The 14,667-nt window shown below is 38.6% G+C and overlaps 1 protein-coding gene across 3 annotated transcripts in view; it reads right to left on the bottom strand.

Moving 5' to 3' along the window:
* Nucleotides 1-14,667, bottom strand: part of LOC106958300 (uncharacterized) — a 48,634-nt gene that overhangs the window by 16,721 nt on the left and 17,246 nt on the right. For all 3 annotated transcript variants that reach the window (XM_015050127.1, XM_015050125.1, XM_015050126.1), the window contains one exon: nt 1,823-1,890. In XM_015050127.1, coding sequence (XP_014905613.1) covers nt 1,823-1,890 — 68 coding nt within the window. The remainder of the gene's footprint in view (nt 1-1,822; nt 1,891-14,667) is intronic.

Below are 14,667 nucleotides of genomic sequence, written 5' to 3' on the forward strand. Positions count from 1 at the left end.
CCTGTAATTCTGCTATAGTGATTTGTCTAGATTGTTCTTTTTTATCAGTGGTTTGAGAACTGCTGTTTTCCAAGCCTGGGGGAAAACACCTGAAGACAGCGATGAGTTGGATGAGCTTAAGGCCGCTATCGAAGCATCCTGGGCCTCCATAACACCTCAGCAGTGCCACGCCGCATTGAAGCAGTCATTTCTGCAAAAGGATTCCTGACCAAGTATTGAGAGCATAACTGAACATAATTATTTGAAGGTTGACTTTTTTGGTATTACAACACTTTTCTTTTATTGGTCGGATGAAATATGCTAATTTTTTGAGATAGGAATTTTGGGTTTTCATGAGCTGTATGCCAAAATCATCAGTATTAAAACAATAAAAGACCTGGAATATTTCAGTTGGCGTGGAATAAATCTAAAATATCTGACAGTTTAATTTTTATCATTACATTATGGAAAATAATGAACTTTATCACAATATGCTAATGTTTTGAGAAGGACCTGTACACAGGCTGACTCTGTTCAGTCATTAGCAGGCATCAGGAAACTTCTGAAGCGACATACCCTAACCCTAACTCACAGAAAAGGGGGCTGAATACTTTTGTATGCCGCATTTTTCAAACTTTTATTTGTAAAACTATGTTTTGAATCATGTATAATTTTCTTTGTGCTACGCAATTGTATACCACTTTGTGTTGGAATTTAACATTAAATTCCAATGAAATACATTCATGTTTGTGGTTGCAATGTCACAAACAAGGGCTGTGAAAACCTTTGCAAGCCACTGTAGGTAAACTTATGATGACGAGTATTAGGGCCATGCTAATAAAAAATAAAACATTGAAGAAGTAAAATTAAGAGAAGTCATAATGTTACGAAATAAAGTCATATGAAAATAATATTTTGAGAATAAAATTGTATTATTATGACTTTATTCTTGTAATTTTATGGCTTTATTCTCATAATTTAATGTTTTAAATTTTCTTAGCGTTGCTCTAATACTCTACTGTAACTTCCTCATAATTATGAAAACTTCAACAAATAATTTAACATAAATTCTGAAAAAAAGGGGGGTAAAAAAGCAAGGTGAAAAGTTTGCCCTTGACAGAATTCCTTAAAAACTCTTGATATATATTCACAAGTTCTATTTGAACTTTCTCCCTCTCACATATAAAACCCTTATTAATCAAACTCCACCATACAGCAGAGATCTGATTGGTCCAGATGTTCCCATCAGAGCACTTCATTCTAAGTTTGCAGGTTTATGCTGGTTCCTAGAGCTTCGAAAACTAGAATGTTAGACAGAGCCTTTAGTTATCAGTTCTACTTTTAAGTCTAGGCTTACTTTTAACTTTATGTTTTCCATTTTTTTATTCCTTCTAGAGATTACATCTTATTTTTCTATAACAGAAATTATTCCTCAGTGCTCGTGGTTCTGCTCTCTCTCCTCAAGCCTCCAGATGGTGGAGGCAGATGGCCGTTCACACTGAGCCAAGTTCTGGTTCTGGTTCTGCTGGAGGTTTCTTCCTTTTGAACGGGAGTTTTTCCTCTCCACTGTTGCTACATGCATGCTCAGTATGATAGAAAACTTAACTAATTTTAACCATAAACTGAACTTGTTGTATTGTTTGTTTGTTAGCATGTATGTGTCAATGGTCCGAATTTATGTTTTTGTAAAGTGCCTTGTCATAACGTGTTGTGAATCAGCACTGTGCAAAAAAACTGAACTGAACGTTTTTTTGCTGACTTTGTTATTCTTACATCAGTGGAAGAGTGAGGAAACTGGACTGAGCGCAAAATGAAGACAAAGGAGAGGATGTTCCTGACAAACCTTGGCCTTTGCTGACATGACAGAAGAAATGTGTCTATCCTTCCTCCAAACCCTCCATCTGGTCCCACCTGGAGAAACAGAGGAAGAAAGGCAGAGAGGAATTTCAGAACAAGAACAAGGCTTCACCTCATCAGCTTTCTTTATACCAAAAAGACAAACATAAACCCAAGGTGCAACATGCAGGTAGTGTGAAGCTGTTAAGGAAGAATATAATATCTAAATTAATTAACTTTGGAAAAAGTCTGGCTCTCTCTTCCTCTGGATCCCAGGTCCTCTCGGCGGGCCACGTGTAGCCACAAGGAAAACAACAATGCGTGTTGACATCACAGAATTACAGAGTTTAATCCAATATAAGACAATGCATAAACTTACACCAGAAACTGCAGAATAACGGAGACATACATTCATTTACCTGACATAAATGGAAAGAAGAAGAAAAGCAAAGACGTGCAAAGACATCTTTGGAGAGTTGCAAGAGCAAATCTGATTTGTTACTCCTGTGTAGAAAGTTTTATCTTCTTTTCTTTAATTTATTCAAACAAGGCGTATCTTTGCTCCTCCAACCAGGACCTTCTCTGACCCTCTATCTGAAGCCAGAAACCCCTGCCGTGTTTACGGCTTTTCACAGATGAGTGTGAAAAGCTACAACTTCTACTGTATTGTTTTCCCACACAGACAAAAGGCAGTTCAAACGATCCTAGCAAACCATCTGCTGTAACTACAAGTAAAATAAAGGTCAATAGGCCAGAATACATTACTAATTTCAAAACCACAATTAGGACATTTGGATCAAGACATGTTACGTTTTAAAACTAGCTTATTTTAAATTTATTTTCTCAACAAAGAGTATATATTCACAATTGTCCAGATACTGTAACCAAGAAAAGAAACGCCCTGCGGGCCCCCGAACAAGTCAGCATGTCACATAAATCACGTCCTCAGAGCAATGAGGACAGTGTTTTTGTTGCTGCTTTTAGAAAAAGAGATGTGTTTTCTGCCAACAGCTGCGGCTAGTGTCGGCTTGTCGGCTCATACATCCATGGAAATGGACCCGGTCGAGCAACAAAAGGCAGCATCTGTGATAGCCTTGTCAAAGACATTCTTGGGGCTATTTCTGTGACAGAGGTACAAGCAGGGGAAACTAGGCATAGCCGGGACCCTCCGTGGAGGTCCTGGACAAAAACCGCAGAGAGGCACTGCAGCTGATAAGGAATCTAACTGATGCAGATGTTTATATATAGTACGTGCGCCGCTGAAGATACTGTTGTCAGCTGAGCAACTGTGACATGAGGTCATTCGCCTCGGCTTTTGTAAAAACCAAACGTCATTGAAATGATAACCTGTAAAAAAAAAAAAAAAAGACAAAATAAAAGAGGATTATCTTCTAAATGTTTCAAACTTGGTCTGTGTAAGTAATTGAAACTCATGATTTATTTTGAGAGACAGCCACCTGTCTCTCAAAACAGGAGAGACAGGTGACATCAGAGGTTTGTGGACTTTCTTTGGATCTTGATCCTAAGATCTGGATACTTGGAGATTTTGAGTCTCTGAAATTATTTCCTTGCAAAAGATACTTTGTTTTGGTGGCGTCGTCTGCGGCAAAAAAACTGGAAACCTACAAAATCTCCAAACCAGAAATGTTAGAACAACAGACTAACATGCTCCGTTCAGTCCAGGGGGCATTAACAGAGTTTGACTGGACATGGACTCCATTCTAATGAGATCGGACCAGAGGGACTGATTTGTCTTTGCTGAATTGTTTAAATTTTAATGTTATTTTTTTCTCATATTTCTAGCCTTGTAGATATTTGTGTGAAATGTAAAGATACATTAAATTTTTACTGCATGTATTGCTGAGTAGAGAGAATGTGTGGGGTGGGTGAGGTTTACTTTTGTAGCTTGTTTCTCAACCAGAAATAGTATGCACTGTTGTACACTACTCATAACTTTTAATGCGTTGTGTATTCTCAAAAAATAATATATCCATACAAAAAATACATGAGACATGGTAGGATATAAGAAAAAGTAATAAAATAAAAAATTTGAGCAAACAGAAGCTAAACTGTGACAGAAATAAGGAAATCTTTGGCGTTTAAAGGAAGGCTTAAGTAAACAGTAATGATTTCAGTCTTCATTCAAAAGGGAGGAAAGTTTCTGATCATAACAGATTATATATACTAGAGCATGTGAAAAAACATGCAGCATTCTATTAATAATTGGGATCTGGTATTTGCAAACAAACAAACATAGATTGGTAATGGGCCAGAAATATCTGATCGGTGCATGTCAAGCAGAATATGAACCAGAAACAACTTTAAAATTTTCATTTATTTGGTAGGACTATGAATAGGTTGGAGCTATGATGCAGTGTAGAAACTTTCTGGAAGTGTTTTCTATAAGAATGCAGCATACTGTACAGCCTAGGGCTGCGACTAAAAGTTGTTTTAGAAATCAATTATTCTATTGATTAATTTGAGTTAAAAAATGGGCACAATTTGCAGATTTTTCATTTAAACCGTTCTTTAATACAATATTAGAAACGCATAAGAAAATGCAAATAAACAATTCAATCTGTTTTTTAAATAGTAAAATAAAAATGTTATTGCCTAAAATGCAACAGCAGTATTCCCTTAGTGAGCACTTGATCATTTGTAGCAAAGGATTCACCTGCAGCTAAAAACATTTTTCTCTAATGGAGATTTTCACGGTCATCATAGATAACAGCCTGGACAGCTCAGGCCTTTCTGCTGGACTTGACATCAGGACAGTGAAGGGCTGGTCTGGTGATTCACTTTTGGAAAAGCCAATTAATAAATGAATAGCAAAAGATGCACAACAGGAGATTTTTTTTTTCCCCAAAATTTGAACCAGATGAAGCTGAAACTATGACACTGGAGGAGTTTTGGGCCAAACATATTTACATATTTACAAAGTTTATATATATATATATATCTTAAATGCAAAATTTATCTTTTTTTAACAGTTTTGGCTTAATTACTCCTCTGACTGTGTTGTTCTTACAGCACATTACCTTTTTTGACTCTGTATACTTCAGTTAACAATTAATTGATTACTAAATTAGGTGTTTGCTTCAAAAATCGATTCATCACTATTGATACAATTAATTGTTTCAGCCTTAATGCAGTCCATTATATATTTTAATGGAGAGGCGTGTAAGCAGCTGTTTTTCTTTGATCCATTCCCTGGTATTTTCGGGGAAATGCCCATTGGTATTTTGTTATTAGTAAAATATTAGTGTTGCATGCAGCCAAGCAGCTTACAGTAGATATAGAAAAACAACAAAAACTTAGGGGTTACACACAGATTTATATCACTGCATATTATTCCAGCACTGTTGGGAGAGTTGTAAATTCGAACTCATTCTCAGCCAACATCAGCAAACTTTGTTCAGTGTTTATTAATGAAGCATTTCTACATGCAAACAGTGATTAGAAGGAATCAGTAGCTGGCTGCTCCTTCTGGCCTGCGAACATTAAACAGTGAGAATGTGATGGAACAGGTAGAGAACTGGAACACAGATGTGACTTTGTCTGTAATCTAAAAAGCATTTCTCTAATCTATAGATAATCTGGAAGCTGTTTCCAATTAATACGTACAGTTGTGTTCAAAATCACCAACCACGTCCACACTGTTTCTAGTAGACATGGTTCTATGCTGCAGACCAACTTACTAGATGTGGTAGAGTAAAAGAAAACCAACAGAGCCAACCATCAAGATACTGACACCGTTACTGTGTAACTGCATCATTAACTGAAAGTACAAATGCATCGATGCACTGATGTTAATACCTGTATCGGTACCAATATTGAAAAAAAAGAATCTAGATTGGGTATTGGTGATAATGTGCCTGATCTATGAAGGCAGATCTATTCAGTCTAATTCTGTGTTTTGTGCTCCGAGCGACGTCAAGCTTTATTGTTTATTTTACTTTAAATTTAGAATTTCTAATTGCACCTTCCAACCCATTTGTTTTTGTCAGTTTCTTTGTAATTTATTTCACATTGGTTTTTATACTTCTAACAAATTAAAAACAACTTTCATTTGTAAAAAACAAATGAAAGTTGTTTTCACATGTTTGACCAAGCTTGTGGAACCATTGGTGTGTTTAAGTGAGCTGTACTGGTGCAGAGATATAAAATAAATTTGTAATTCAACATATTTAGGTCTGTGTTTAAGTCAATTCTGTATCAGCTGATACTAAACCTCAAATATTGATGTTGGTACCTGAAGGGAAAACGTGGATCGGTGCGTCCTTAAATGATTTCAGCTGGTTCAGTCTGTAAAATACAGATGGGCCAGAACAGGTACATGTGTTTTATGCTGGTTGTGGAATATTTTCTCTGAAAACCTAAAAAAAAACTAATTCATAGTATTGAGAGGCGCAGCATACTTTAAATAAAACTAGAGCGAAGAAAATGATCCACAGTAAAGATAAAACAATCTCAAATCAAATGCTTTAAAATACAAACCAAGACCAAAGAGGCATGGACCAAGAAACAAAAGAACTTCTAACTCAGAGGTCTCCAACTGCATCCCTTAAGGGCCGGTGTCCTGCACCCTTTAGTTGTCTCTGTGCCTCAGGCTCCACTATCAGCTCATTAGCAGCTTGACTGCATGCTAATGAGGCAGTTTAGCCATTTAACTCAAGTGTGTGGGACAAAGGACACATATAAAAGTTGCAGGACTCTGGTCCTCGAGGAATGCGGTTTGAGACCACTGGTCTAAAGGGAGCAAAGAAAAGCTGACATGTCAAAGACTCAGCCACAGATCACAGAAGTCACCTGCAAAAAACACTTTTATTTTCATATTATAAGTCAGAAGTGTCCTTGCTAGCTTAACAGGTACATTTATTTTGGTCTAAAATGATCCAAATTCATTTGATGCAGTGTTTATTTGGAGAGACATCCATGTGGTCATTGTTATGAAGTTACAAATAACATGAACAGATTGTTATGAGCCATTAATATCCCATAATCCACCAACGTCACTGGCTAAAAAACAAACAAACGCCTTCAGAGTAAACAATCTGCAGCAGCTGCAGTCTGTAGCTCACATTCCGGCTTCCTTTCACTTTTCCTTACATGAGATAAAAACTGTTAATAAGACACAAGTCTCAGACCACGAGTACAAGCCAAGTCTCGAGTTTTTAGGGCACAATTCCAAAGTCTGAAGTCTTTTATTTTTGTGACCTAAGTGCAATTAAGTTGCCATTTCTGATTGGTTCCAGACCAACATGGTTAACAGTATTAAGTGGTCAGCCCAATGGCCGGACCTCAAATTAATTTTACTGACAGTTATTTCCTTTTTACCTTTAGCAATACATTAAATATAACATTTCAGTTAAATAAGGGAGAAACAAATAAACTGTAGATCTAAAAAAGAATCTCAGACATTTGCCTTAGTCAAAGGAAAGGTGTAGAGTTTCCTAACTTTTTGGATCCATTTTTTTCCACTTTGTTGGTCTATAAAATGTTTTTAGTCCATATCCATTAACTAAAACCAGTGCTCTATTAAACCAGACTGTTCAAGATTGCCTAAGTCTGTTTTAGAGTAATAACTCAATAGATGTTTGTGGCCTGACTTACTATAATAAAATCAAAGCAAAAAAAAGACAACAAAAACACATGAATAATGGAAGAAAAATACTGGGTTTTGTAACCTAACTTTTTCCATTTAAGAATATGGAAAATCTCAAACCAGAAAACACCTAAAAGCTTTCATCTGCAACAGCTCCACTTGCTAGAGAGCCACATTTGTTCCATTCCTGAAATGCAGCCGAGGGTGGGCCAGGCTTCTGGCAGCTCTACCCTAAATGTTTGAGTTTCTGAAGAAAAAAATCTGACAATGCTATTTTTTTAAAACTGTTTAATATTCATTTATCCAAAATTATTTTTAGATTCATACAAAATGCAATATATTTATCATGTTTTGACTTGGGGTAGAATGTGCAAAGTTCCAGATGCATTCCAATTGCATTTATCGAAATTGCTCACTTTCTAAATTTCTCTCACACACAAATTCAGTAGTTTGCAACATTAATTCATAAGATTTTGCCTTTTTTACATGTCAATTTTAAATGACTGACTGTGTTTACACTACAAAAGCAAATCCAACCCAAAGCTGATAAACTTTTATATCCATCCATAGATGGCTGTCTATGGATCAATCCGTCCACATTCTTCTTTTACACATGTAGGTCGCATTGGGGACATAAGCCGTTCATGTAGAAGTCTGATTGCATTTGGTTACCAGTAGAACCACACACACACACACACACACCCACGCACACACACACACACACATGGTTTTCAGCAAGAAATTGCACCTGAGCATGAAGATCTATTGTGTCTCTCAGCTCCTTTAATAGCATGACATTCCTGACATATTGGTTAGGCTTTGGTTCCGGTGGCCCCAGCTGGCCACTCTTAAAAAACGTTCCAGAAGCGGCCCTGAGGAGTACCATGGCACGGTGTGAGAGAGAGAGAGAGAGAGAGAGAGAGAGAGAGAGAGAGCTGATTTCAGGCTAAAAACAGATTAAGGTGCTAATGCGCCAGCCAAAACACAGCAAGATTTTATAAACTAAAAGAGAAAAAAGCTCTTTCTCTCTGCTATTTTTAAGTTAACCTGCTTGCTCGCCAATAATCACATCCATTCAGCATTAAACATCTCACTTGTTTAAATCTGGCATGAACATTTTAGTAAACAACACTCCCGCCACCATCTTTGAAACCACATCTATCATCTGTGTGAGGCTTTGTTTAACCTTGGCAATGAACTGCGGCAGTGCTGCGCGCTAGATGTAGCACACGGCGGCGCGAACCGTTCGCGGATCTCTAGATCCCCGGCGATATCTCCTCAGCTTGTTTATTTAACAGTCAAAATTAATCCCAGCAGTTGTGTGTTTGTAGCGGGACGGAAGACTGGCAACAGGTTATGGATCACAGCTCACGATAAGAGCCACTGATGCATTTATGCAATCCTACATGTCCCAGCTGTGGTGATCCAGTCCAGACGAAGTACAGTTGCACACACTGAGGGGGCTGCGAGGGGGCTGACTGGAAGAAACTAGAAGAAAAGGCAAAACTGAGCAAAATTAGGACCTACAACCTGCATGCCATCAAGGCGAACTTAAAGCAGACTGCTGACTCAGTGACTCCCGTCCCGCTCTGTCCCTGAGCTGATTTAAAACCGAGCAGCAAAGTGAGCTGGGACTGATGCTGCAGGTCCGAGTCCCTAACGCCACAGCTGGGAGCGTTTAGCTGCTTTTAGATCAATGAACTGGGATTCTACCCCAGCCAGTCTGCTGGTTCATTTCAGCCCAGCACTCCGGAGCTGTTTACAGCCCCACGCCTGCAGCCTTTTCAGGATGAGGTTAGGGGGGTTGGGGGGGAACATGGAGTGTGTCAGTTCTTTAGCTGCTAAGGAGCTGATGGTGTTTATGCATGTCTCTACGTGTGATTAGAGAAGCCAAGCATGTGTTTTTTTGCCCTGTTTAGCTGATTAAAGCCTTTGGTTTATCCATCAGGCTGCATGTCTGCTGCAGGGAGAAAGACTTCCTGTCAACTCCCATTTACACTGGTCCGCTGCTGTCCAGTTGCTCTTCACAGTTTGTTTAGAGGATAAACTCCCCGAAAGCAGAAGCCGCTGCAGTTACAAGAGCTGCGTAAAAGAGGCAGTATTGTGTAAAAATAACCTTTAATGAGCTTTACATCATGTTATAATGTTATTTCCTCAAACATAGCCAGAGTGTTGCTTTGATTCTTTTTTGCATGCCTTTGCATCCTTTAATCTCCTGTAGCAACCATTCAGCTGAACGAAAAATGTCAGGGTGGACCTAGCCCCGCCTTAAAAACGCAACTCCTCCTTAGAGTTGCAGTTTCCTCCCCGGTGACTCTTCTTTCAACTCCTTCAGACTAGCCAGCAGCAATTAGCAAACACCTCCTGAAACAGTACATGTGCTGATCTCATTATACTAACTACTTCTAGTGCAACGCTGGAAAAAACCTTGTTAAAGAGTTAGTAGAGGACCTATGCTGTGATGACTTCCTGAAAGCATTTCAGAATGAGCAAGAAGTTTTAAAGAGATAGAAGCCCAAGGCATTAAATTACAAAGTCAGATTTCTTTTACATCATATTTGTACATACAGAATTTTATAACAACAAGAAGTAACATAGTTTCTTGATTGTGCTATAAATTGGCATTATGCGCCTGGAAAATACATAATACTGCCTCTTTTCCTGGTGTGGATTGCCTGATGTCATACTGGTTGGATATAACTGAGGACAATCTGAGATAAATTGATAGTGTAACAGAAATTATACATATGAGGTCATGCAAACATATAACATGATGGAACCGGTCTAAAAAAAGAATAATTTGTGCTGCAGCATTATTGTTTCCTGATTACAAAAATAAACAGACTTAAGAGATGAAATATTTATGAAGAGTGAATGAAAGTGAAGCAGTGGGGCTGAATGCTGATGCTCAGGTTGAGATCTTAGCTGCCTTCCAATTTAAAGCTGAACCAAATGGATATTTTATTGCTTATTAAAGTCTTTAGGATTCATTTGATTAAGTCTAATTAAAATCTAAATTGTGAATTATTATACCCTGTGTATTTGTAAAAAAAAAAAAAAAAAAACTGTTTGTGACTATATTATTGAAAACACAACACAGGGATTTTTAGTTGTCTTAAAGACATTAATCAGTTCTGGTGAAACCAATGGTAAGCAATGTCTGTGAGATCATTTATCTTTACATTACACACTACAAAATCAGTGATCAAAATTGTTCATATATACAGTGTATTGTTTTTAAACGATTATATATGAATTCAATTCAATTCTGTTTCTCAAAAGCAATAAATGGGGATTTGTAGTTTTTTCTGTAATTTCTCATCAGATGAAGTCTCATCTCTAGCATGATATTAGGTTAACCTATACAAATGATTTCAGTCAATGGCAATTAATTCATCTCTTGAGCACCTATAAAGGCCTGAACAATGTGATGTGTTTCAGAGTGCATTTAAACAACATAAAATTAAAATTATTTGAATTAAAACATTCAGTTGAATTAAAACATTTGCATTTAATGTGATGTTATTTTCCAAACATCACCTTAGAGATGATAAAAGCAACATGTTTTTTTGTCTATTAGTTGTTTCTAAAGGGGAAAATAAATTCAGTGCGTTTCTGATCTGTGCAGTTACCCCCTCAGAGCTGATCTGTGCCCACAGAGTTTCCATAAACATCTCACCTTGTTCCAGAGAAAGAGCGCTCTCTTGTCTAATATATGTGGTAATGACCTCCCATTAGGGACGTGCCGTGTTCTGCTGTGGATGTATGTATGTATGTAAAATGCTCTGACCTCCAGCTTCAACCTGTCACTACTGTGGTGCCTGATTGCAGGATCCAGGAGAAGGGAGGGAAAAAAACAAAAAACACAGAGCAGTAAATCACAGCCGGCTCAATAAAAGACACCTGCAGTGTAAGAGGAGACGGAGGAGAGGGAGGCCGAACACCCGGAGAGCTGCCTGATCACTAACAGACACCGGGAAACCTGGGGAGGTCCCAGAAAGTGAAGCTGGAGGAGATCTGCTGGGGCTCCAAAAGCTCCGTTTGCACACACAGAGACATACAAACTGGTTCTGTAGCTTTGCTTTAATCTACAGTATGACACTCTGCTGACAGGGTTTGAAGTACTTTCCATAAACATGGTATGCAAGAAGCTCTAGGCTATTACATCACCTGTTAAATTTGTACTCTGATGTAGTGAAAGAGTCTAAGAAGTGGCCTCCAGGAAAAAGGGCTGCTCAGGACAATAAAAACTGAGATAACTCTCCCTTTAGAGTAATTAGAACGCTCCTATTTTCACAAATCAGATGTAAAGCTTATTAAACTTTTATTGTTTTTGACTCGTTACGAGTGCTTCCCTCCAACGTTGGACCACATGAATCTCTCCGTTTTAATAATGTAAGGCAGCCACAAAGTCAAGGGTGAAAAAACAAAATGGGGGAAGTGATAAAGAGAATGAGATAATTAAAAAAATATGATAAGCGAAAGTAGAGTTCAATACATGAGTTATGTCCAGGGGAAAGAGAAATGACGGAAGGATAATTGAGCCACAGAACGGGGGGAATCCAAAAGGAGAGATAAGGCCCAAAACAGGGAAGAGGGTGATTGGGAAAATGAGAGTGCAGAAAGAGAGCGCAGACTGAAGCCGATCACTCTGTAATCCCATAATCCCTGCCAGGCAGGCAGGATATAATTGCTCGTTAGTGCCAGTTTCCACTCGGAGGCCTGTCACTGCAGGAAAACCACAGAGTGCAGGCTAAATGAGAAACAGATAGCAGGTCCCATGCCTCGGTTCAGATAGGTTAGACAGGGCCCCGGCCTCTTCAACTCCCTGCATGTGTGTGCACACACTTTTTGTCAGCAACCTCCATTCTCTGGATATAAAACAAGAGATACGTCTCTACTTTCTGTTCATTTCTCTTCATTGCTAACTATGAAGGCCACACACAAGAGGGAGGCACGAGGGTAATCAGAGATGTGGACGTCACAGAGCCTGGAGGAGGATGGTGAAGAGAAGAGGGGAATCTGAATGATCTCACCCGTCCAGGTGGTTTTATTAACTGACTGACAACATGTGAGTGTGGAGGTGTCAGAGAGTGTTTCAGGCCAGGATCAGGCCAGGCGAGAGGCAGGGAGTTTGAATAATCTGTCAGGAGCAGGGTGGCTGTGAATAACTCGAGCTGTGCTGGTGTGGGTTTAATGAAAGGTGTAATTCCCCCAAATGACCAATGATGAAAAACACATTTTACAGAAATGCTGTATTCATTCATATATCATATTGATTAAAATTGCACAGGAAAAATGTATGATGGAATCAGACGATCTTTACCCTGATTGGCCCTTCCTGACTTGTCACCAGCTGATTGGGAGGCTCAAAAGAACCTATGTTTTTTCAACCAGTGACTGCACCACTGCAAATGTAGCACTGATAAAACTGCAGTTCTTATGTTAGCCTGGCATGTCTGCTAAAATTAGAAGCTACAGAAACTTTAAAATGGTAAAGCTACTGTTCATTCAGGCAGCAGCATGGTGTCACTTGATATGAATATCATGGTCAAATAAAATAATAATAATACAAAACATAAAACAACTCTATAAACTTAATGACAGGATAAAGTATATGAACAGTTGCCGTGGGTTACTTAGGCATTCATCACCTTCCCATCTCTCCCACCACAGGCCTAATGACACAACCTTCATATCCACCAAATAATTTACATGCCTCTGCAGGAGCATATCCCACACACAGGCACACACACACACATGCACACACGCATACACACACACGCAAACACGCATGCATGCGTTTGTGGTTTATGACACCATTATGCCTTTTGGAGTGTTTATGGGGACACACCTTGCCCTTCATCTAGTGAACACAAAAAGTAAGTCACAAATTTTTACTCTACCCTTACCAGACACAAACACACACGCACATGCACACGCACATGCATATGCACACGAGTCATGGTACAACAGCCCAAAAATGTCCATAAAATATTCTGCTGGTTTTAAATAGTGTTAGCCAATTCCACTGAAAAAGCAGAGAGACTGCACTTTTATCTGGCTTTATTTAGCATAGACTGGCGCTGCCCTCCCCCCACCTGTTGCTTTAGGATCCAGGAAAAGGATCCTGTATATNCTCTGCAGGAGCATATCCCACACACAGGCACACACACACACACACACACACACACACACACACACACACACACACACATACACACACACACACACACACACATGCACACACGCATACACACACACGCAAACACGCATGCATGCGTTTGTGGTTTATGACACCATTATGCCTTTTGGAGTGTTTATGGGGACACACCTTGCCCTTCATCTAGTGAACACAAAAAGTAAGTCACAAATTTTTACTCTACCCTTACCAGACACAAACACACACGCACATGCACACGCACATGCATATGCACACGAGTCATGGTACAACAGCCCAAAAATGTCCATAAAATATTCTGCTGGTTTTAAATAGTGTTAGCCAATTCCACTGAAAAAGCAGAGAGACTGCACTTTTATCTGGCTTTATTTAGCATAGACTGGCGCTGCCCTCCCCCCACCTGTTGCTTTAGGATCCAGGAAAAGGATCCTGTATATATATATATATATATATCAATAATCTCACGATGCGATACATGATATTCAATGCACTTTTGCGATTTTCTGAAAGATTTTAGAGGGACAGAGTGATTTTGGTGACATTTTGTGACTGTTATAGAGTTGGTTGGATTGAATTAATTTAACTGAAAACTGATTAAAAGCACCAACTACACAATACCTGCACCAACTACACAATACCTGGCTCTGGTTGGACATGGACACAGACTTAAAGTTGATAGCTGGACAAAATGAATCAAAGAAGTGGTGAGAAAACATGTTTCTTTTTATTGAAACAGTACAAACTGTAGCTTACATGCATTGTAAAGTAAATAAAGTGCACCAAATACCCTGCTCTGAATAGTTTGATACCTTTTTAACCTTGACACTTAACATCTGAAGGAATCACTCTAAGCCTGATGACCTAATCACTCTCCTGGCGAAGCAAGCAGTGAGTAAGCAAGGTGACAGTTGGATGTTACGATACTTGCGGATGAATATCAATTTTTTTTCTAGGAAATAAAATATCGATATATATCGCAAAATCGATATTATTACAGCCCTTTATATATATATATATATATATATATATATATATATATATATATATATATATATATATATATATA

Source organism: Poecilia latipinna, unplaced genomic scaffold, assembly GCF_001443285.1.
Source record: "Poecilia latipinna isolate Pla-1442-1.1 unplaced genomic scaffold, P_latipinna-1.0 Scaffold975, whole genome shotgun sequence".
Classification (NCBI taxonomy): Eukaryota; Metazoa; Chordata; class Actinopteri; order Cyprinodontiformes; family Poeciliidae; genus Poecilia; species Poecilia latipinna.